The sequence below is a fragment of the Mustela lutreola genome, chromosome X (assembly GCF_030435805.1).
Source record: "Mustela lutreola isolate mMusLut2 chromosome X, mMusLut2.pri, whole genome shotgun sequence".
Taxonomy (NCBI): domain Eukaryota; kingdom Metazoa; phylum Chordata; class Mammalia; order Carnivora; family Mustelidae; genus Mustela; species Mustela lutreola.
Genome location: NC_081308.1, coordinates 76,118,001 through 76,139,296, shown reverse-complemented (window position 1 = coordinate 76,139,296; position 21,296 = coordinate 76,118,001). Strand labels below are relative to the sequence as shown.

At 36.3% G+C, this 21,296-nt stretch overlaps 1 protein-coding gene across 2 annotated transcripts in view; it reads left to right on the top strand.

Annotated features, from left to right (window-relative positions):
- Positions 1–21,296, top strand: part of CHM (CHM Rab escort protein) — a 229,309-nt gene that overhangs the window by 149,750 nt on the left and 58,263 nt on the right. For both annotated transcript variants that reach the window (XM_059157117.1, XM_059157118.1), the window contains 3 exons: positions 576–680; positions 2,371–2,434; positions 11,584–11,680. In XM_059157117.1, coding sequence (XP_059013100.1) covers positions 576–680; positions 2,371–2,434; positions 11,584–11,680 — 266 coding nt within the window. The remainder of the gene's footprint in view (positions 1–575; positions 681–2,370; positions 2,435–11,583; positions 11,681–21,296) is intronic.

Genomic DNA, 21,296 nt, shown 5'->3' with positions numbered 1-21,296 from the left:
TTTTTGTGATCATCCTTTGAAGTAAAGTAGAAACTTATTAAAAGAAGCTTTATCCCTCCTTTTTTACTCATTTAAAACATTATCACATGTGTGACCAGATGGCTATTCTTGAACAAAAGAGAAAGCAACACTTAACAAAAATAAAAAGGCTTTAGTGACTTTTACAGACTGTGATGATATAACAAGATACTTAATCAACTTTACTCTCCTTTTCTTAGATCTGTTAAGGGGAAAAAATCCTGTTTTCTAAACAAAAGAAATGCTTCTATGTTCCTAAACATTAGAAAGCTTATGCTTATACTGTAATACTTATACTAACTTAATTCTTATTAATGGTATTCAAAATAAATATTTAAATTTTATGCTTATAGCTTAAAGATTTCAAGGTAGCAAAAAGAATATATAATCTATAATTTAGTGTCAGTTTTATGTCAAAATGTGAAATCTTACACTGTTTTGAAGTTTGTCTTCCAAGAAATTGGTTTCAGATTCAAAATTGTAGATGACTATGTTTATTTTTCAGTTGTGTAATCATTAATGAGAAATTTTTTCTGCTATGTTTTTCTTCTTTATAGATGTAAAGCAATCATAGATCAGTTTGGTCAGAGAATAATCTCTAAGCATTTCCTTGTGGAGGACAGTTACTTTTCTGAGAACACATGCTCACATGTACAATACCGGTAAGTCAACCCTCCACTGTCCAAGGAAAGGTGAAACATTGGAAAATTTATCTGTGTGATTATATTGACACTTCTGTATGACTGTGTTCTTCAAGTTAGTTGCAAATGTGTACTAAACCAAAGATATATCCAATATCTATCTATATATATGTATATATATAGATGTATATACATATATATCCAGAGTCTGGTTGTAGGGGAGGCATCTAATTTTGACTCCATTGCATACGCTGGGGTTGGTCTGCAGGTCACATATCCGCCTTTCCTTTTTTTTCCCCCAAGATTTTAATTATTTGAGAGAGCAAGAGAAAGCATGTGCATGCACACACACAAGCAGGAAGAGGGGCAGAAGGAGAGGGAGAAGCAGACTCCCTGCTGAGCAAGGAGCCCCATGCAAGATCATGACCTAAGGAAAAGGCAGACTCTTTTTTTTGTATTTTCATTTTTTTAATTAACATACAATGTATTATTTGTTTGAGGAGTACATGTCTGTGATTCATCAGTCTTACACAGTTCACAGTGCCCACCGTAGCATATACCCTCCCCAAAGTCACATCACCCAGCCACCCCATCCCTCCCACCCCTCTTAACTCCAGCAACCCTCAGTTTGTTTCCTGAGATTAACAGTCTCTTTTGGTTTGTCTCCCTCTCTGATTTTGTCTTGTTTAATTTTTTCCTCTCTTCCCCTATGATCCTCTGTCTTGTTTCTCAAATTCCACATATTAGTGAAATCATGTAATTGTCTTTCTCTGATTTGCTTTGCTTAGCATAATACCCTCTAGTTCAATCCATGTCATTGCAAATGTCAAGATTTCATTTTTTGATGGCTGCATAGTATTCTATTTTATATACACACACACACATATATATACATACACACATATATATATACCACATCTTCTTTATCCATTCATCTGTTGATGGATATCTAGTCTCTTTCCATAGTTTGGCTATTGTGGACATTACTGCTGTAAACATTCGGGTGCAGATGCCTCTTCATATCACTACATTTGTATCTTTGAGGTAAATACCCAGTAGTGCAATTACTGGGTCATAGGGTAGCTCTGTTTTCAGTTTTTTGGGGAACCTTCATGCTGTTTTCCAGAGTGGCTGCACCAGCTTGCATTCCCACCAACAGTGTAGGAGGGTTTCCCTTTCTCTGAAACCTCACCAACATCTATTGTTTCCTGACTTGTTCATTTTAGCCATTCTGACTGGTGTGAGGTGGTATCTCATTGAGGTTTTGATTTGTATTTCCCTGATGCTGAGTGATAGTGAGCACTTTCTCATGTGTCTGCTGGCCATTTGGATGTCTTCTTTGTAGAAATGTCTGTTCATATCTTCTGCCCATTTCTTGATTGGATTATGTGTGTTTTGGGTGTTGAGTTTGATAAGTTCTTTATAGATTTTGGATAGTAATCCTTTATCTGATATGTCATTTGCACATATCTTCTCCCATTATGTTGGTTGTCTTTTGGTTTTGTTGACTAGACTCTTAGCTACCCAGATGCCCTCACAATATCCTACCTTCAATAAGCCAAGAAAAGATTAAAGCAGAGCTTGGCTTGGCTTGATGAGGCAACACTTTTATCATGACTTAAATCTTTGAAATATACCTTCTTATAGTTATATAACTATAATTGAAACTTACCTGTGGAAAATCACTGATTAACTGTTTTGTGCATTACAGGCAGATCTCCAGGTCAGTCCTGATTACAGATAGATCTGTACTAAAAACGGATTCAGATCAACAGGTAATTTTAGTCCTGTACTTTTTTTTTCTTTTTTTTCTTTTTTAGTTTTTTATTTTTTATAAACATATATTTTTATCACACCAGTCAGAATGGCTAAAATAAACAAGTCAGGAAATGACAGATGCTGGCGAGGATGCGGAGAAAGGGGAACCCTCCTCCACTGTTGGTGGAAATGCAAGCTGGTGCAGCCACTCTGGAAAACAGCATGGATGTTCCTCAAAATGTTGAAAATAGAACTGCCCTATGACCCAGCAATTGCACTACTGGGTATTTACCCTAAAGATACAAACGTAGTGATCCAAAGGGGCACGTGCACCCGAATGTTTATAGCAGCAATGTCCACAATAGCCAAACTATGGAAAGAACCTAGTCCTGTACTTTTTAATAAATGTTGCTAACCTAATCTACATGGTATTATGTTTAAATTAATATTGGTGAAATAAAATTATTAAACTGTATGCACTAATGCATTTAATGCAATTTTTTAAAAATTTTATTTATTTATTTGACAGAGATCACAAGTAGGCAGAGAGTCAGGCAGAGAGAGATGGGGAGGCAGGCTCCCCACTGAGCAGAGAGCCCAATACGGGGCTCGATCCCAGGACCTTGGGATCATGAACTGAGCTGAAGGCAGAGGCTCAACCTGCTGAGCCACCCAGGCGCCCCTTAATGCATTTTTTAAAAAATACATAATGTCAATTCTGTAATAATCTTAGCTTCTTAAGTATTTCCTTCCAGCAGGACAAATACATTTTTTATAATATTTTTATTCTATGAAAGTTGGAGTAAATCCTAGTTTTTGACAGCTATTCTGTGAAGTTGAAAATACATTGTTTTGAGAAGAAAAAGAGAATCCCCAGAGAATACATTTAAAACTCTTAGATGGGGGCACCTGGGTGGCTCCGTGGGTTAAAGCCTCTGCCTTCGGCGTAGATCATGATCCCAGGGTCCTGGGATCGAGCCCCGCATTGGGCTCTCTGCTCAGTGGGGAGCCTGCTTCCTCCTCTCTCTCTCTGCCTGCCTCTCTGCCTACTTGTGATCTGTCTGTCAAATAAATAAATTAAAAAAAAATCTTTAAAACTCTTAGAGAAAAAGGCTTTATGGTAACCAACCCTAGAATAGTGGTGGTAAGCTCACCATTAGGCCTGGTGTGAATGAGTACCAGCATACATTTCTGGTTCTGTTTCCTCATCACCATTGTTCCTTTCAGTACCCTCTTCTTTTCCTTACTGATATGTCATTTGCACATATCTTCCTTACTATAGGAATGTCTTTATACCTATGGTTTTTCCTCAGTCTGAATTCTTAAAAGAAGTAGACCAACCCCCTTCTCCTAATCATATTACACAGTAACTGATAAAATCAGCTTACTTAGTATGACTCTGAGACCTTTTCTCTATGCTACTGCTAAAAATAGGTTCCCAAAATTCCTTAAGTTAGAAGATTTTTGGTATATAAAACAAATGTTTGCTATACATATGAGCATAAATAATTCACTTTAATCATTCAGTAAACAATGAATGTCTTTTACATGCCATCCAGTGTGCTGATGTCTGAAGACAGTGCTAACCATGATATCATCTCTGCCCTCATAGCTTGCAGTCTGGAAGATACAGATATAGATAGATAAATAATAGCTATAGTTAAGCATGGCAGGTGTGAGCAAGGACTGCTACAGCAGCTATTGTGGTGCTCATCTCACTGTCCTGTAGTTGCCAGTTAACTTGTCTGTGTATTCCAATAAACTCTAAGCCTTGTGAGTGTGTTCAAGAATGACAGGGAGGCATTAAAGTGATGAGAAAATATTAAGACAGTTCTGTAGAAGCGGAACTGTGAAGAGTAGGACAGAGGAAGTGATTGCTGAAGAGAGATGTGGAAGTGAATAGGGCTTTTCTTGAAAAGATATTGTGTATATTTCAGCTGATGCAGTGGAGCTAGTAGAGAGGTAAGGAAAGGCTGAAGATACAAAGAGAAAAGGAAGACAATTAACGCAGCAAGGTCCAGGTAAAGGCTGGAGAGGTTGGGATTCAGAGAACAGGTAAAAAGCATTGCCCTTAGATGGGATGTAAGACACCTTGAAATAAGAGGGTGAATGTGGGACTGTTTGTAGGTCTGGGAGTTCCCATCTGATAGGATCCATTTACTCTTTTTTTTAAAGTTTTAATTTATTTGAGAGTGAGCAAGAGAGAGAAAAGGAACAGGGTTGGGGGGGCGCAGAGAGAGAAGGGGAAGCAGACTCCTTGCTGAGCTGGGAGTCTGGCTCAGGACTCAATCCCGGGATGCCAGGATTAGGACCCAAGTCAAGGGCAGCCACTTAACCAACTGAGCCAACCTGGCGCCCCTCCATTTACTCTTTAAATTACAAAGTGAGGTTATCTCCTGAGAATGAGCACATAAGAGTGCTTAACAAGTCAAAGCTCAAGGAAGGGTATATATAGTAATAACCGTGAAGAGTTGGAGAGTGACCTGTCTCATAGTCAAATGGCTGGCTACACAGCATTAATGGCCCAGTTGAGTCTGGAGGTTATGGGTATACAGTGGCATTAATCTGGCCCTATTCTTTCAGCTTTTCCATTCTCACCCTCACCCATTCTACTCACTGACTTGTTAAGAGACCTATGATTCCTTGTCCTCTCTTTTTCCTCCCAGTTTCCCAGCTTCCTTCTGTCCTCTTCCTTTTCCATGTCCTAGACCCCATGGTTAATCTTCTCAACTGTCCTTCCCCAATACCTTCAATTCCCATGTAGCCATGTTCTTCCACTGTGCCCACAGAGGATAACCCTGTCCCTAGATGAGACTATAATCTATATTTGGATTATAGTTGGATACTTGAGCAAACCACACAACCAGACAGACTGGCACTGCCACAGAGTCAAGGTTGCCAGCCTCATTCATCTGGACCCTCAATGCTTATTACCAGTTAGTTTTTCCACTGACCTCACATGGCTCCCTCTCCCTTTCCCCTCAGTGCCTAATCCAAATCTTTACTATTTTACCCACCTTCTCTCAGCTCTTTCACCTCACCCCCCACTTCACTGTGAAAAGCAGGGCCACCTACTAAGCACAGTGGCCCTTGACCTTCGCCCCAGCATGCACAACTCATGTACAAGTACCATGAGACTAATGAGGAGGCTCCCCTCCTTGTCTAAGGCCAGCAGTCCCTTTCACAGATGGTCTTGGCATGCACAAGCACACGTGCGCACACAAGCACACGTGCGCACGCACACACATGCACTCACACACACCCACCCTATATGTTTGCTCCCTCTCCTGTGTCTTCAGGCATTCCCTGCTAATGGTACCTTCCCCTTAACCTATACACATGTACTAGTACTTTCTGGTTCAAAAAAAAATTAAAAAGATAAAAACAAGAAACAAATTCTCCTTTGACTTTGCCCCCATCTCTAATTGTATCCAGTCTCTCACCTGTTTTTGTCAGCATTTTCAAGACAATATCTATACTTGCCTCCTCCAGCTCTTTACCTCTCATTCATTTCTAGGCCTTTCTTCTATCTCCACATTGCTACCACAATTTTTCTTGCTAGGTTTTTAAAAGCTTTATAATGGTTAGGACCACAGGACGTTTTTTGGTTTTTGTCTATTGGTCTTTCATGGTACATTTAGCAATGTTGGTTATTCCCTTTTTGGGCTTCCATGACACTTCCCTCCTGGTTCTCCTCATGACTCTCTGGATATTCCCTCTCTGCTTCTTTTGTGGGTTCTGTCCTCCTCTTAAGTGTTGGGGCTCCTCAGGGTTCTTATTTCAGCCCACATTATCTCTTGCTCTGTGCGTACTTGCTGCTTGACTTCATATACTCTCATGATTCTAACTCTGCTTAAATGTTGGTGACAGCCATTTCTGTATCTCCCAGGAATGCTAGCCAAACTTCCTGCTGGACACATGTTTCAAAAGCACCTCAAACTGAACATACTCCAAGCTGAACTCACCATCTTCCCTCTCAAAACTACTCATCCAGTGCTCCCTGCCTTGATGAAAAGCACTGACAAACTTCTAGCTAACAACTTCTTCCTCTTATCTCTGCTATCTCCTGAGCCTCCAGGTCCTCTCATTGTACTTTCTAGAAGTTGCTACAATCTGTTTTTCTTCTAAGTCCTTATTCTCAGTGCTCTGGTTCTGGACCTCATTATTTCTGCCTTCTAACTTGTTCTGCCTTTCATCTTAACTCCTTCAGATCTAGCCTCCACAGAGCTATTAGAATGAGCAGTCTAAAATATACATTTGGTATGCTTTTCTTTGTTTCCTACATGATTTTTTTTTCCTTTTTTTAAAATTTTGGAAGCATATGTAATGAGGCTTAAAGAGAGGAAAGAATAGGTGTAAGTTTAGATAAATTTTATGAAAGTGGTATTAGAGGATTAAGGGAATTCCCTTTTGATGGCTTTATTAATCTTTATGAGATTTAAGGCAGTACCTTCTCAGTTCAGGACACAGAAGGGGATTGCTGATTATAAACTTTTAAAAATTAGACTTGATGGTTATAGGAAACAAAAGAAATATAGGCATATCTCAGAGATACTGTGAGTGTAGTTCCAGACCACCACAGTAAAGCAAATGTCACAGTAAAGCAAGTCACGTGATTTTTTGGTTTCCCAGTGCATATATATAATAGTTATGTTTACACTATACTATAGTTTATTAAGTGTCCAGTATAGCATTATATCTAAAAAAATGAACTTAATTGAATACTTTTTATAGACAGTGCTAACCATCATCTGCACTTTTGGTGAATTGTAATCTTTTTTGCTTGTGGAGTGTCTTGTCTTGACGTTGATGGTTGCTGACTAATCAGGGTGGAGATTGTTAAAGGTTTGGGTGACTGTGACAGTTTCTTAAAATAAGACAACAATAATCTTTTCTGCATCAATTCACTCTTCTTTCATGAATGGTTTCTCTAGCATATAGTGCTTTTTGATGGCATTTTACCCACAGTAGAAATTCTTTGAAAATTGGAGTCAGTCCCATCAAAATCTGTTTTATCAACTAAGTTTATGTCATATCTAAATCTGTTGTTGTTGTTTCAACATTCTTCACAGCATCATTGTCAGAAGTAGATTCCATCTCAAGAAGTACTTTCTTACTCATCCTTGAGTGGCAAGTCCTCATTTATTAAAGTTTTATCATGAGATTATAGCCAGTTAGCCCCTTCTTCAAGTTTCACTTCTAATTCCAGTTGCGTGGCTATTTCCACCACATCTGAAGTTACTTCCTCCACTGTAATTTTTTTTTATTAACAAACTTTTTTAATTTTTTTAATTTTTTATTTATTTTTTATTTTTTATTTTTTATAAACATGTATTTTCATCCCCAGGGGTACAGGTCTGTGAATCACCAGGTTTACACACTTCACAGCACTCACCAAAGCACATATCCTCCCCAATGTCCATAATCCCACCCCCTTCTCCCAACCCCCCTCCCCCCAGCAACCCTCAGTTTGTTTTGTGAGATTAAGAGTCACTTATGGTTTGTCTCCCTCCCAATTCCATCTTGTTTCATTGATTCTTCTTCTACCCACTTAAGCCCCCATGTTGTATCACCACTTCCTTGTATCAGGGAGATCACATGATAGTTGTCTTTCTCTGCTTGACTTATTTCGCTAAGCATGATATGCTCTAGTTCCATCCATGTTGTCGCAAATGGCAAGATTTCATTTCTTTTGATGGCTCCATAGTATTCCATTGTGTATATATACCACATCTTCTTGATCCATTCATCTGTTGATGGACATCTAGGTTCTTTCCATAGTTTGGCTATTGTGGACATTGCTGCTATAAACATTCGGGTGCACGTGCCCCTTTGGATCACTACGTTTGTATCTTTAGGGTAAATACCCAGTAGTGCAATTGCTGGGTCATAGGGCAGTTCTATTTTCAACATTTTGAGGAACCTCCATGCTGTTTTCCAGAGTGGCTGCACCAGCTTGCATTCCCACCAACAGTGGAGGAGGGTTCCCCTTTCTCCGCATCCTCGCCAGCATCTGTCATTTCCTGACTTGTTTATTTTAGCCATTCTGACTGGTGTGAGGTGATATCTCATTGTGGTTTTGATTTGTATTTCCCTGATGTCGAGTGATATGGAGCACTTTTTCATGTGTCTGTTGGCCATCTGGATGTCTTCTTTGCAGAAATGTCTGTTATGTCCTCTGCCCATTTCTTGATTGGATTATTTGTTCCAGAGGCTCTCCACTGTAATCTTGAAACCCTCAAAGTCATTCATGAGGGTTGGAATCAGCTTCCACCAAACTCCTATTAATGTTGATATTTTGCCCTTTTCCTATGAATCATGAATGGTTTCAATGACATTCAGAATAGTGAATCCTTTCTAGAAGGTTTTCAGATTACTTTGCTCAGATCTGTCAGAAGAATCACTATCTATGGCAAAGTCACAATTACTCCCGGATCCATAATCTGCAGAAAATATGTTGTGTTAGCAGGCATGAGAACATTATTCTTGTACATCATCATCAGAACTCTTGGATGACCAGGTTCATTGTCAGCAAATATTCATATTTTAAAAGCAATCTTTTCTGAGCAGTAGGTCTCAACAGTGGCCTTAAAATACTCGTAAACTGTGTGTTATCATCCAGGCTTTGTTGTTCCATTTACAGAGCACAGGGAGAGTAGTAAATCTTAAAGGCCCTAGGATTATTTTAATAATAAATGAGCATTGCCTTCAACTTGAAGTTGCAGGCTACATTAGCCTTTAACAAAAGAATCAGCCTGTCTCAGCCTGTCCTTTGAAACTTTGAAACCAGGTCTTGACTTTTCTCTAGCTATGAAAGCCCTAGATAACATCTTCTTCCAGTAGAAGATTATTTGATCTACCTGGAAAATCTGTACTTTAGTGTAGCCACATTCATGAATTATCTTAGTTACATTTTCTGGATAACTTGTTGCAGCTTCTGTGTCAGTATTTGGGATGTCAGCTTGCACTCCTTTATGGAAATGGCTTCTTCCCTTAAACCTAATGAGCCAACCTTAGCTAAGCTTCAAACTTTTCTGTAACTTTCCCACCTCTCTCAGCCTTCATAGAATTAAAAAGAGTTAGGGCCTAGCTCTGGATTAGGCTTTGGCTTAGGGAGTGTTTTAGCTAGTTTGATTGAGACCCCTTAAACTTCTCTCCATATAAGCAATATGGCGGTTTCCCTTTCTTATCATTCTTACGTTCATTGGAGTAGTACTTTTAATTTACTTCAAGAACTTTCCCTCTGCATTTACCACTTGGGTGTTTGGCACAAGAGACCTAGCTTTTGGCCTATCTTGGCTTTCAGTGTGCCTTTTTCACTAAGCTTAATTATTTCTAGCTTTTGATTTAGAATGGGAGATGTGTGACCCTCCTTTCCTTTGAATACTTAGAGGCCATTATAGGGTTATTAATTTGCCTAATTTCAGTAGCACTGTGTCTCAGGGAATAGGGAGGCCCCAGGAGAGGGTATAGACTGGGGAATGGTTGGTTGGTGGAACAGTCAGAACACACAAAACATTTATCAATTAAATTTGCTATTCTATTTGGGCACAGTTCATGGAGCCCCTAAACAATTACAATAATAACATCAAAGATATGTGATCCCAGATCACCATAACAAATAAATAATGAAAAGGTTTGTCATATTATGAGAATTAACCAAAATGTGACATGAAGTGAACAAAATGCTGTTGGAAAAAATCAACAGACTTGCTCAATGCAAGGTTGCTACAAGCCTTCAATTTTTTTTGATTTTTTAAATTTATTTATTTGACAGAGATCATAAGTAGACAGAGAGGCGGGGTGGGTGCGGGAAGCATGCTCCCTGCTGAGCAGAGAGCCCTATGCGGGGCTTGGGGGCTTGATCCCAGAACCCTGAGATCATGACCTGAGCTGAAGGCAGAGGCTTTAACCCACTGAGCCACCCAGGCGCCCCAAGCCTTCAATTTGTAAGAGAAAAAAAAGTACATAGTATTTGCAGAGTGCAGTAAAGTGAAGTGCAATAAAATGTGGTATGCCTGAATTTCCATGTTGGTGCAGTCCCTAAGATACCTTTCCAGTTATGTGCATGTTTTTAGTCATAATCATTTGATAAGTATTGTACAACTAGATACATGTTTTTTTGGCTCTTCCCTTTAAAGTACAACATTCTATATCATGGACAGCCAGTAGCAAAAGGAAGTCAAGAGGAATATGGGGAACTCAGTTTTTGAGCCATATTAAACCCAAAAATGTACTTATGAGAAGTATGATAGTAATAGAATAGTCAAGGTTATCAAAAGAATTTCTGTTTTGAGAACTTGTAGGCCTTTCCTATGTTGGGCTATCAGTGTGACATCACCCATCAAAATATAGAGCTCATAAATAAAAGTATAAATAGGGTTTTACTTTTTGGCAAGTGTTTTATATGTGAGGGGATATAGTTTCCTCAGATTGAAGATTATTGAGAATTAATATTGAAACTTTTAGTTTTATAGAGAAACATTGACTGATGGTCATTTAAAGTTGTGAGTATAAAGCCATGTAATATATTAGTAGTGCCTATAGCATATCACATACTGCATATCAATAAACATTACTGAAAAACAATTTTCAACTTTACTGTAAATGCTGGGTTTCTAATTTTATTAATGGAGTCTTTAAATTAATTTGAAGACCTTCATTTTGAAACATTTTGGTATATAGTGCAGCTGTATTTTGGTATATGTTGATCTATTATTTCATTATCTTTGGGATTTGTAACATTTTAAGATTTTAGTACTCTATATCTGCTTTTAGCCATTATGAATAATCAAAATTGATATAATATCTGTTTTCAAATACTGAAGTATATATAATGCAGAAATAGTAAGTCATAAATGAATCCTTTGAAAATAAGTGAAGAATTAAATATTAAAGATATTTGAAGTATTTATTTTCTGAATTATATGAATGTAATATATATTATATATAAGTATATAAATAATGCAGATACTCGATGTTTGGACATATGTTCATGTTACATGTTTCAAATTCTGTTCTAAGTTAGACCCTTAAAAATTATTTTTTCATACATCAGTGGAGTTTGAAAAAGGACAACTCAATTTGAAAGTTAACTACACTCTAATGATAGAAGAATGAAAATGAGATCTACCAGCTATGTCTAATATTTTGTTTACACTTTTAGATTTCCATTTTGACAGTACCAGGAGAGGAACCAGGAACTTTTGCTGTTCGAGTCATTGAGTTGTGTCCTTCAACAATGACATGCATGAAAGGCACATGTAAGCACAGTAGAATCCATTTGTTTTGTATGTTTGTTTAGGAAGTAAAAGGGGGCAGCCACTGATAAAGTTGTCTGGGTTCTGGTTAGAGTTTTGCCATATATTTTTTATTCACATTCTTTGTTCACACATTTTATGTTTATAAAGTAAGTCATTTTATTGCTTTGCCTCTAATCATTTTTGTGGCTGGTTCTCCATAGGCATAATTTATAAACCCTCTAGTGAAAGAATTTCTGTGACTTTATAGTTCTTTCTGTAACTTTACTTAAGCTTATTAGAAACATACTTTCACAAAATTTATTTTCTTTACTGCTATTATTCTTCTTTGTTTTTCCTCAGAAATCTTAATCCAGTTTATGAACTTCTGCCATATGTAAATTCTCTATTTTTTTATGAGTCTAAAGTTCGGTAACACTTTATGTTCTTTTACCAATATGTATCAAAATTTCTGTCTCTAACACTGTCAGATACCATGCCTTGTAGAACATATTTCTCAAAGGTGTTTCACTAAATAGAAATCAGCAAGGATACCTTGGATATCATTATGCCTAGACCTAAACTATGTACTATAGGGATTACAAAAAAACAGAGGGTTGCATGCCTGATTTGAAATGTTCATAATCTTAATGTACACCTAATAGAACAAGATAATATTAACTGTGTGCAGTGTATTCTGCTAGACATTTCAGGATAGGTAAAGATGAGTATGAGATAGGCCTGACCTTAGGGGACTCCATCTGGTGGGACAGATAAGAGAAACAAAGAAGTAGCTGTAAGAGGCAGAATATGAAAGTATCATGAGAGGAACCAACAAATAGTGCACTATAGAGATTCATAGGAAGGAAACAACAATGTCATTAACTAGATTATTTAGAATGCTGTAAATTTATGTTAAGTTTTATTCAAACTGTTACATGAATTATGAGAAACAGAAGACTAATCTGGTTTGGCATAGTCAATGAAAGCATGTCTATGTTTTCAAGTGTAAAACTATTACTTACTAAAAGATGTCAGAAATGTGGTTAAACAGAGAGAATTGGGAGCTTGTTGCCAGCAGGGAAAGTGAAGAAAACATGTCCCTTATTGCTGTAATCCTAAATTTCATTTTGAAAAGTAGCTCACTGGTGGTTTTCTACCTTTTACAGTGATTTGTGAATTAAGTAAATGTTTACCATGATGGTTATCTTTATCATTATTATTATCATTATTGTTCCCTATTACCTTAACAAGTTTTTTCCATGTCTTTTTACCTGTGTTAGTATCTTAAATATAAAACTGCACTCATCTTTGTTTTTTTTAATTACATTTATTTTGTTTGTGAATATTTTGTAAATTTCTTTTTATAAATTTATTTTATTTTTCTGTATGAAATATTTTTGTATGCCCAGTCTAATAATACATACTCACTATTCACAGTTTGAAAGATGTAAAAAAGAAAAGTAAAATTACTGTAATCCTTCTACCCATAGATGATGAACACTTGGTGTGTATTTTTTATATTGCTTTTTACATGTATATACATACATATTTCCATAAATATGCAGTACTGTTTTATATATTGTTTTATAATCTGCTTTTTAAAAAGGATTAATGCTACAAAAATCTTTTGCATGTCTATGATATTTTCAGTGGTTGTGGGTATATTGTTTTTATTTAATCCCATGTGGTTGAGATTAAGAGAAAATTTATACTTCATAGTCCTATAAAAAAAGCCAATCTAATAAATACTTGTAAAATTTCATTATTTTTTAAAACTTCTTTGAGTGGAATTATTGGTTCAAAGTTTATAGTATTTTTTTTAATTTTACAATTATAGATACATAGGTATTTGCAAAGGTAGTACAGAGAATTCCCATGTACCCTTCTCCCAGTTTCTTCCAGTAGTTCTGTTTTACCAAATTGTAGCACAGTATCAAAACCCTAGAGTTTGACATTGTTATAATGTTCATATATGATTTTATCACATGTATAGATTCCTGTGACCATTACCACAAGGATCCCTTGTATTGCCTTTTTATAGCCATAGCTACATCCCTCCCTCCCCACATCAGCTATCTAATCCCAGGCAACCACTAATCTGTTTTCTCTCTCAGTAATTTTGTCATTTTGACCAGAATGAATCTTATAATAGGTAATCTTTGTTTTTCTTTTTTATTTTTTTTCTTCTTTTTAAAATTTTTTCTTATTTTTATTTAAAACAGTAATCATTTGAGGGTTTTTTTTTTTTTCTCAGTAAAATTTTCTTAAGGTTCACCCAACTTGCTGCATGCATCTATAGTACATTCCTGTTTATTGCTGAGTAGTAGTCCATGATAAGCTGTACTTCTTTCTGGCCTCCATGGTTTCTAATGAGAAATCTACTCTATTTGAATTGCTTTTCAACTGTAGGTAATGTGTTCCCCCCACCCCAGGCTGCTTTCAAGATTTTTCTTAGTCTTTAATTTTTAAAAGCTTTAATGTGATGTGTCTTGGCATAGATTTCTTTGGAATTATTCTGTTAAATATTTATGCAGCCTCTTGAATTTGCAGGTTTATGTCTTTTTGCCAAATTCGGGAAATGTTCATCCTTTTTTTTTTTCTCTGAATACTTTTCAGGCTTATCTTCTTTCTCCTCCTCTTCTGGGACTCATGTGACATGGCTATTAGAACTTTCACTATTATTCCACATGTCTCTGAGGCTCTGTTCATTTTTTTAATTCAAAAATACTTATTATACCTATTAAGAAGAATGCATCATGCTGGGGACAATGGATTATACAAAGGAGTATAGCCAAAGTAGTAATAATAATAAGCCAGTACAAAGAGTAAGAAGAGCCCAAACTGTGTGCTTCTGTTCATTTTTATGAAGAGCCCAAGTGATGTGTGTTTCTGTTCATTTTTATGTAGGCTAATTTCTTCATTTTATATTGTGTCATTTCCATGGTTCTACTTTCAGGTTCATGGATTCTTCCCTTTGTCCATTCCATTCTGTTGAACCCATCCACTGAGGGCTTTTTAAAATTTAACTATTGTATTTTCCAGTTCAAAAATTTCCATTTGGTTGTCATTTAAATCTCCTATATGCTGAGGTTTTCCCTTTCTTTCCAGAGATTGTCTCTTGTTTCATTTGTTTCCAGCAGGTTTATAATTGCTCACTAATGCATTTTTATGATGGCTGCATTAAATCTTACTTAACTCCAACAGCTGTGTCCTGTTGCCATCTGTTGATTGTCTTTTTTCATTCAAATTGAGGTTTTCCTATTTCTTGGTATAATGAGTAGTTTTGGATTGCTACCTGGGCATTTTAATTATTCTGTAGTGAGACTTGGATCTTACTGTGTTTTAGCAGGCCTCCTCTGACACTGCTCTGATGGGGGAAAATGGTGCTACCTTGTTAGCCAGGAAGGTGGCAGTTCCCAACTTGCCCTCTGCTGGCACCTGGAAGTTGGAGAACTTGCTCATTACTGCAGAGTGATTATAGTGTATGCTGTCTAGTAGGCCTCCACTGATTTCCATTATGGATAGGGAGAGCACAGGATTGCCTTGTTACTGCTCCCCACCTGGTCTTTGTTGACACAATGGGAGGAGGGGTATGGTTTCATTACTCAGGCAGTGGTGGGAGGGAGACCTGACTCTCCATTAGTCCTCCTCTGACAAGACTCCAGTGTCTCATTACTGCTGGAGAGGGGTAAAAATCCAGGATCCTGCCATGGTCTCTACTGAAACTGCAGATTAAAAGTGAGGGGGTTTGGGAGAAGGGGGTGGGATTATGGACATTGGGGAGGGTATGTGCTTTGGTGAGTGCTGTGAAGTGTGTAAACCTGGTGATTCACAGACCTGTACCCCTGGGGATAAAAATATATGTTTATAAAAAATAAAAAATTATAATAAAAAAAAAAGTGAGGGGATGGAGAAACATTTATCCAGCAAAGGGATGTCAAAAGAAAGCCAGAGTAGCAGTACGTAGACAAACAAGACTGTAACAAGAGACAAGGACATTATATAATAATAAAGGGACACTCTAACAAGAAGATATAACAGTTCTAAGTATTTATGCACCCAAATATATTAAACAGTTAATAACAAACATAAAGGAACTAATCAGTAGTAACATGATAATAGTAGAAGACTTAAACACCATATGTACTTCAATGGACAGATCATCCAAACAGAAAACAAACATGGAGACAATGGCTTTGAATGACACGCTGGACCAGGTGGATTTAACCAATGTATTCAGAACATTCCATCTTAAAACAGCAGAATATATCTTCTTTTCAAGTGTACATGGAACATTCTCCACTACAGATCAAATATTGGGTCACAATAGAAGTCTCAACATATTAAACAAAATCTAAGTCATACCATTCATCTTTTCTTCTTATTTTTTATTTTAATTCCAGATAATTAATATGCAGTGTTATATTTGTTTCCATTGTACAGTATTGTGATCTGTCATTTCCATACATCATCTAGTGCTCATCACAGCAACTATATTCCTTAACCCCTATCACATATTTCACCCATCCCCCCAACCCACATCCCTTCTGGTAACCATCAGTTTGTTCTCTTTAGTTAATAGTCTATTTCTTACCTTGTCTCTCTTTCCCCTTTGCTTGTCTATTCTGTTTCATAAATTCCATATATGTGTGAAATCATATGCTATTTTTCTTTCTCTGACTTATTTCACTTAGCATTATAGTCTCTATATCCATATTGTTGCAGTTGTCATAATTTCATTTCTTTCACTGACTGAATAATATTCCATTGTGTATATGCATATATACTACATCTTATCTGTTTATCAATTGATGGACACTTGTGCTGCTTCCATATCTTAGCTATTGAAAACAATGGTGCTAGAAATACTGTGGTGCATGTATTCCTTTGAATTAGTGTTTTTGTATTCTTTGGGTAAATACCCAGTAGTGTAATTGCTGGGTCCCATGGAAGTTCTACTTTTAACTTTTTGAGGAGTCTACTGTACTGTTTTCTACAGTGGCTGCACCAATACACATCACCAACAGTTCAAGAGGGTTCCTTTTTCTCTACATCCTTGTCAACACTTATTCTTTCTTGTGTTGTTGATTTTAGCCATTCTAACAGATGTGAGGTAATATCTTATTGTGGTTTTGATTTGCATTTCCATGATGGTGAGTGATGTTGAGCATCTTTTCACATGTGTGTTGGCCATCTCTTTCTTCTTTGGAAAAGTATATTCATGGCTTCTGCCTATTTCTTAACTGGGTTATTTGGGTTTGCTGTGTTGAGTTTAGTAAATTCTGTACGTATTGGATACTAACCCTTTATCAGATATGTCATCTGCAGATTATCTTCTCCCATTCTTTAAGCTGCCTTTTAGTTTTGTTGATTGTTCCTTCACCGTGCAATAGCTTTTTATTTTGATAAAGTCCCAGTAGTTCATTTTTGTTTTTGTTTCCCTTGCCTCGGGAAATGTATATAGGAAAATGTTGCTACCACCAGTGTCAGAGAGTTCTCTTCTAGAATGTTTATGGTTTCAGGTCTCATATTTAGGTCTCTAATCCATTTTGAATTTGTTTTGTGTATGGTTTAAGAAAGTGGTCCAGTTTCATTATTTTGCATGTTACTGTGTACTTCTCCCAACCCCGTTTATTGAAGAGACCCTCTTTTTCCCATTGGATACTCTTCTCTGCTTTGTTGAAGATTAATTCATCATATAATTGTGGGTTTATTTCTGGGTTTGCTCTTCTGTTCCATTGATCTATGTGTCTATTTTTATGCCAGGACCATACTGTTTTGATTACTATAGCTTTGTAGTATAATTTAAAAACTGGAATTGTGATACCTCCAGTTCTATTTGTCTTTTTCAGGATTGCTTTGGCTATTTGGGATCTTTCGTGGGTTCTCTGCAAGTTTTAGGATTATTCTTATTTCTATGAAAAATATTGTTGGCATTTTGATAGGAATTGCACGGAATCTGGGGCACCTGGGTGGCTCAGTGGGTTAAAGCCTCTGCCTTTGGCTCAGGTCATGATCCCAGAGTCCTGGGATCGAGCCCCGCACTGGGCTCTCAGCTCAGCAGGGAGCCTGCTTCCTCCTCTCTCTCTCTGCCTGCCTCTCTGCCTACTTGTAATCTCTGTCTGTCAAATAAAGTAAATAAAATCTTTAAAAAAATAGGAATTGCACTGAATCTGTAGAATGCTTCGGGTAGTATAGACATTTTAACAATGTTTGTTCTTCCAACCCATGAACATGGCATGTCTTTCCATTTGTTTGTGTTGTCTTCAATTTCTTTCAGAGTATAACTCTTTCACGTCTTTGGTTAAGTTTATTCCTAGATATTTCATTGTTTTTGGTGCAGTTGTAATTGGGACCGTTTTCTTACTTCTCTTTTGGCTACTTCATTATTGGTGTATAGAAATGCAACAGATTTCTGTACACTGACTTTGTATCCTGCAACTTTCTTGAATTCATTTATCAGTTCTAGTAGTTTTAGGTACAGTCTTTCAAGTTTTCCATATATAGTATCATGTCATCTACAAATAGTGAAAGTATTACTTCTTCCTTATAGATTTGGGTGCCCTTTATTTCTTTTTGTTATCTTATTTCTGTGACTAGGTAGTACTGTGTTGAATATAAGTGGTGAAAGGGAACATCCTTGTGTTATTCCTGATCTTTGGGGAAAAGCTCTGTTTTTCACCATTATGATGTTTGCTGTGGGTTTTACATATAAGGCTTTTATTAACTTGAGGTATGTCTCCTTTATGCCTACTTTGTTGAGGGTTTTTATCATGAACAGATGTTGTACTTTGTCAAATGCTTTTTCTCTGTTGAAATGATTATATGGTTTGTATTCTTTCTCTTATTGACCTAATGTATCAGTTCAGTTGATTTTCAAATATTGAACCACCTTACATCCCACAAATAAATCCCATTTGATCATGGTAAATGATTTTTTTAATGTATTGTTAGATTCAATTTGCTATTATTTTGTTGGGGATTTTTGCATCTATGTTCATCATAGATTTTGCCCTGTAGTTTTCTTTTTTTGTGGTATCCTTATCTGATTTTAGTCTCAGGGTGATATTGGCCTCAAAGAATGAACTGGAAGTTTTCCTTTTCCATTTTTTGAAATAGTGTGAGAGGAATAGGCACTAACTCTTAAGTAAATGTTTGGTAGAAATTGCCTGTGAAGCCATTTGGTCCTGCACTTTTCTTTTTTGGTAATTGTTTGATTACTGATTAAATTTTAGTTGCTGGTAATCACTCTGTTCCAATTTTCTGTTTGTTTCTGTTTCAGTTTTGGTAGTTTATATGTTTCCAAGAATTTATCCATTTCTTCTAGGTCATCTAATTTGTTGCCTTATAGTTTCTCCTGATATTCTCTGTGTAATTGTGTTTCTGTGGTATTGGTTGGTATTTCTTTTCTCTCATTTGTGATTTTATTTATTCCAGTCCTTTCTCTGTTTTTTTCTTGATATGTCTAGCTAGTGGCTAATCAGTTTTATTAATTTTTCAAAGAAATAGCTCCTCATTTTGTTAGTCTGTTCTATTGTTTTATTTTGTTTTAGTTTCTTTATCATTTATTTCTGCTCTAATCTTTATCATTTCCTTTCCATCTGCCGGTTTTATATTTTATTCTTTTTCTAGCTTGTTAGTTATAAGGTTAGATTTTCACTTGAGATTTTTCTTGCTTTTTGAAGTAGTCTGCTTTGCTTTAAACTGTCCTCTTAGAATTGCTTTTGCTGCATCCCAAAAGTTTTGAACTGCTCTTTTTTTTTTTCATTTACATTTGTTCCCATGTACTTTTTAATTTTTTCTTTTATTTCCTGGTTGATCCATTCATTTCTTAGTAGCACGTTATTTAATCTCCCTGTATTTGTGGTCTTTCAAGATCTTTTTCCCTGTGGTGGACATATAGTTTTATGATGTTGTGTTTAAAAGAAATGCTTGGTGTAACTTCATCTTTTCAAATTTGTTGAGGCTTGTTTTGTGGTCTGTTATGTAATCTATTCCAGAGACTGTTCTGTGTGTTAAGTCCACCTGGTCCAGTGTGTCATTCTGTTGTTGCCTTGTTGATTTTCTGTTTAGATGATCTCTCCATTTATGTAAGAGGTGTTAAATTCCTCTGCTCTCATTGTATTATTATTGATTAATTCCTTTGTCTGTTAATAACTATTTTATGTATTTGGGTATATGAATATTTATAATTATTTTCTCTTCTTGTGGGATTATACCCTCATTATTATATAGTGTCTTTCTTTGTTTCTTATTGCAGTCTTTGTATTACAGCCTGGTTTGTCTCTTATAAGTATTACTGATCTAGCTGTCTTTTGACATCCATTTGCATAATGACTTTTTTTTAAATTTATTTTTTATTTTCAACATAACAGTATTCATTATTTTTGCACCACACCCAGTGCTGCATGCAATCCGTGCCCTATATAATACCCACCACCTGGTACCCCGACCTCCCACCCCCCACCCCCCACCCCTTCAAAACCCTCAGATTGTTTTTCAGAGTCCATAGTCTCTCATGATTCACCTCCCCTTCCAATTTCCCCCAACTCCCTTCTCCTCTCTAACTCCCCATGTCCTCCATGCTATTTATTATACTCCACAAATAAGTGAAACCATATAATAATTGACTCTCTCTTCTCCACCCCCTTACTTTCAATCTGCAGGTGTCATTAGGTGTAAAATGGGTCTTATCTTTTTATTCATTCTGTCACCCTCTGTCCTTTAATAGGAGTGTTTAGTCCATTGCATTCAAGGTAATTATTGATAGATATGTATTTATTATAATTTATTACTACTTTGTGGTTGTTTCTGGATATTTTCTTTGATCCTTTCTTGTCTTTCACTCCTTCATGGTTTGATGGTTTGATTTCTTTCTCCTTATTCTTTGGCTGGTTTTTGATTGGTGGTTACATTAGGTTTGTATGTAACATCATCTTCATGTAGCAGTCTATATTAAGCTGATGGTCATTTTAGTTTGAACCCAGTCTTTATTCTTCTTTTCCCTACATTTTACATATATGGTGTCATTTTTTACATCCCTTTTTTGGGTTTACCTTGACTGACTTTTTACAGAAATAGTCATTTTTACTGTTTTTGTGTTTTCTACCTTCATACTGTCAGTATTGGTCTTTCCTTTCCACTCAGAGTCACCTTTAAAATTCCTTGCAAGGCTGGTTTAGTGGTCATGAACTCCTTTAGTTTTTTGTTTGTCTTGAAAACTCTCTCCTATTCTGAATGATAACCTTCTAGAGTATCCTTGGCTTCAGATTTTTCCCATTTAGCATTTCAGGTATATCATGAAACTTTCTAATGGCCTGCAGAGTTTCTGCTGAACAATTCCCAAATAGCTTTATGGGATTTCCCTTGTATTTAACTGTTTTCTTTTTCTTGCTGCTTTAAATATATCTTTTGATCTCTGTATTTTGCCAATTTAGTTACATTATGTCTGGTATAGATCTACTTTTTTTGCTTTTGTTGGGGGTGTCTGTACCTCCTTGATCTAGATATTTGTTTCCTACTCCAGATTAGAGAAGTTTTTAGCTATAATTTTTCACATGAATTTTCTGCCCCCTTTTTTCTGTCTTCTTCTGTGACTCTTTTTTTTTTTTTTAAAGATTTATTTATTTATTTGACA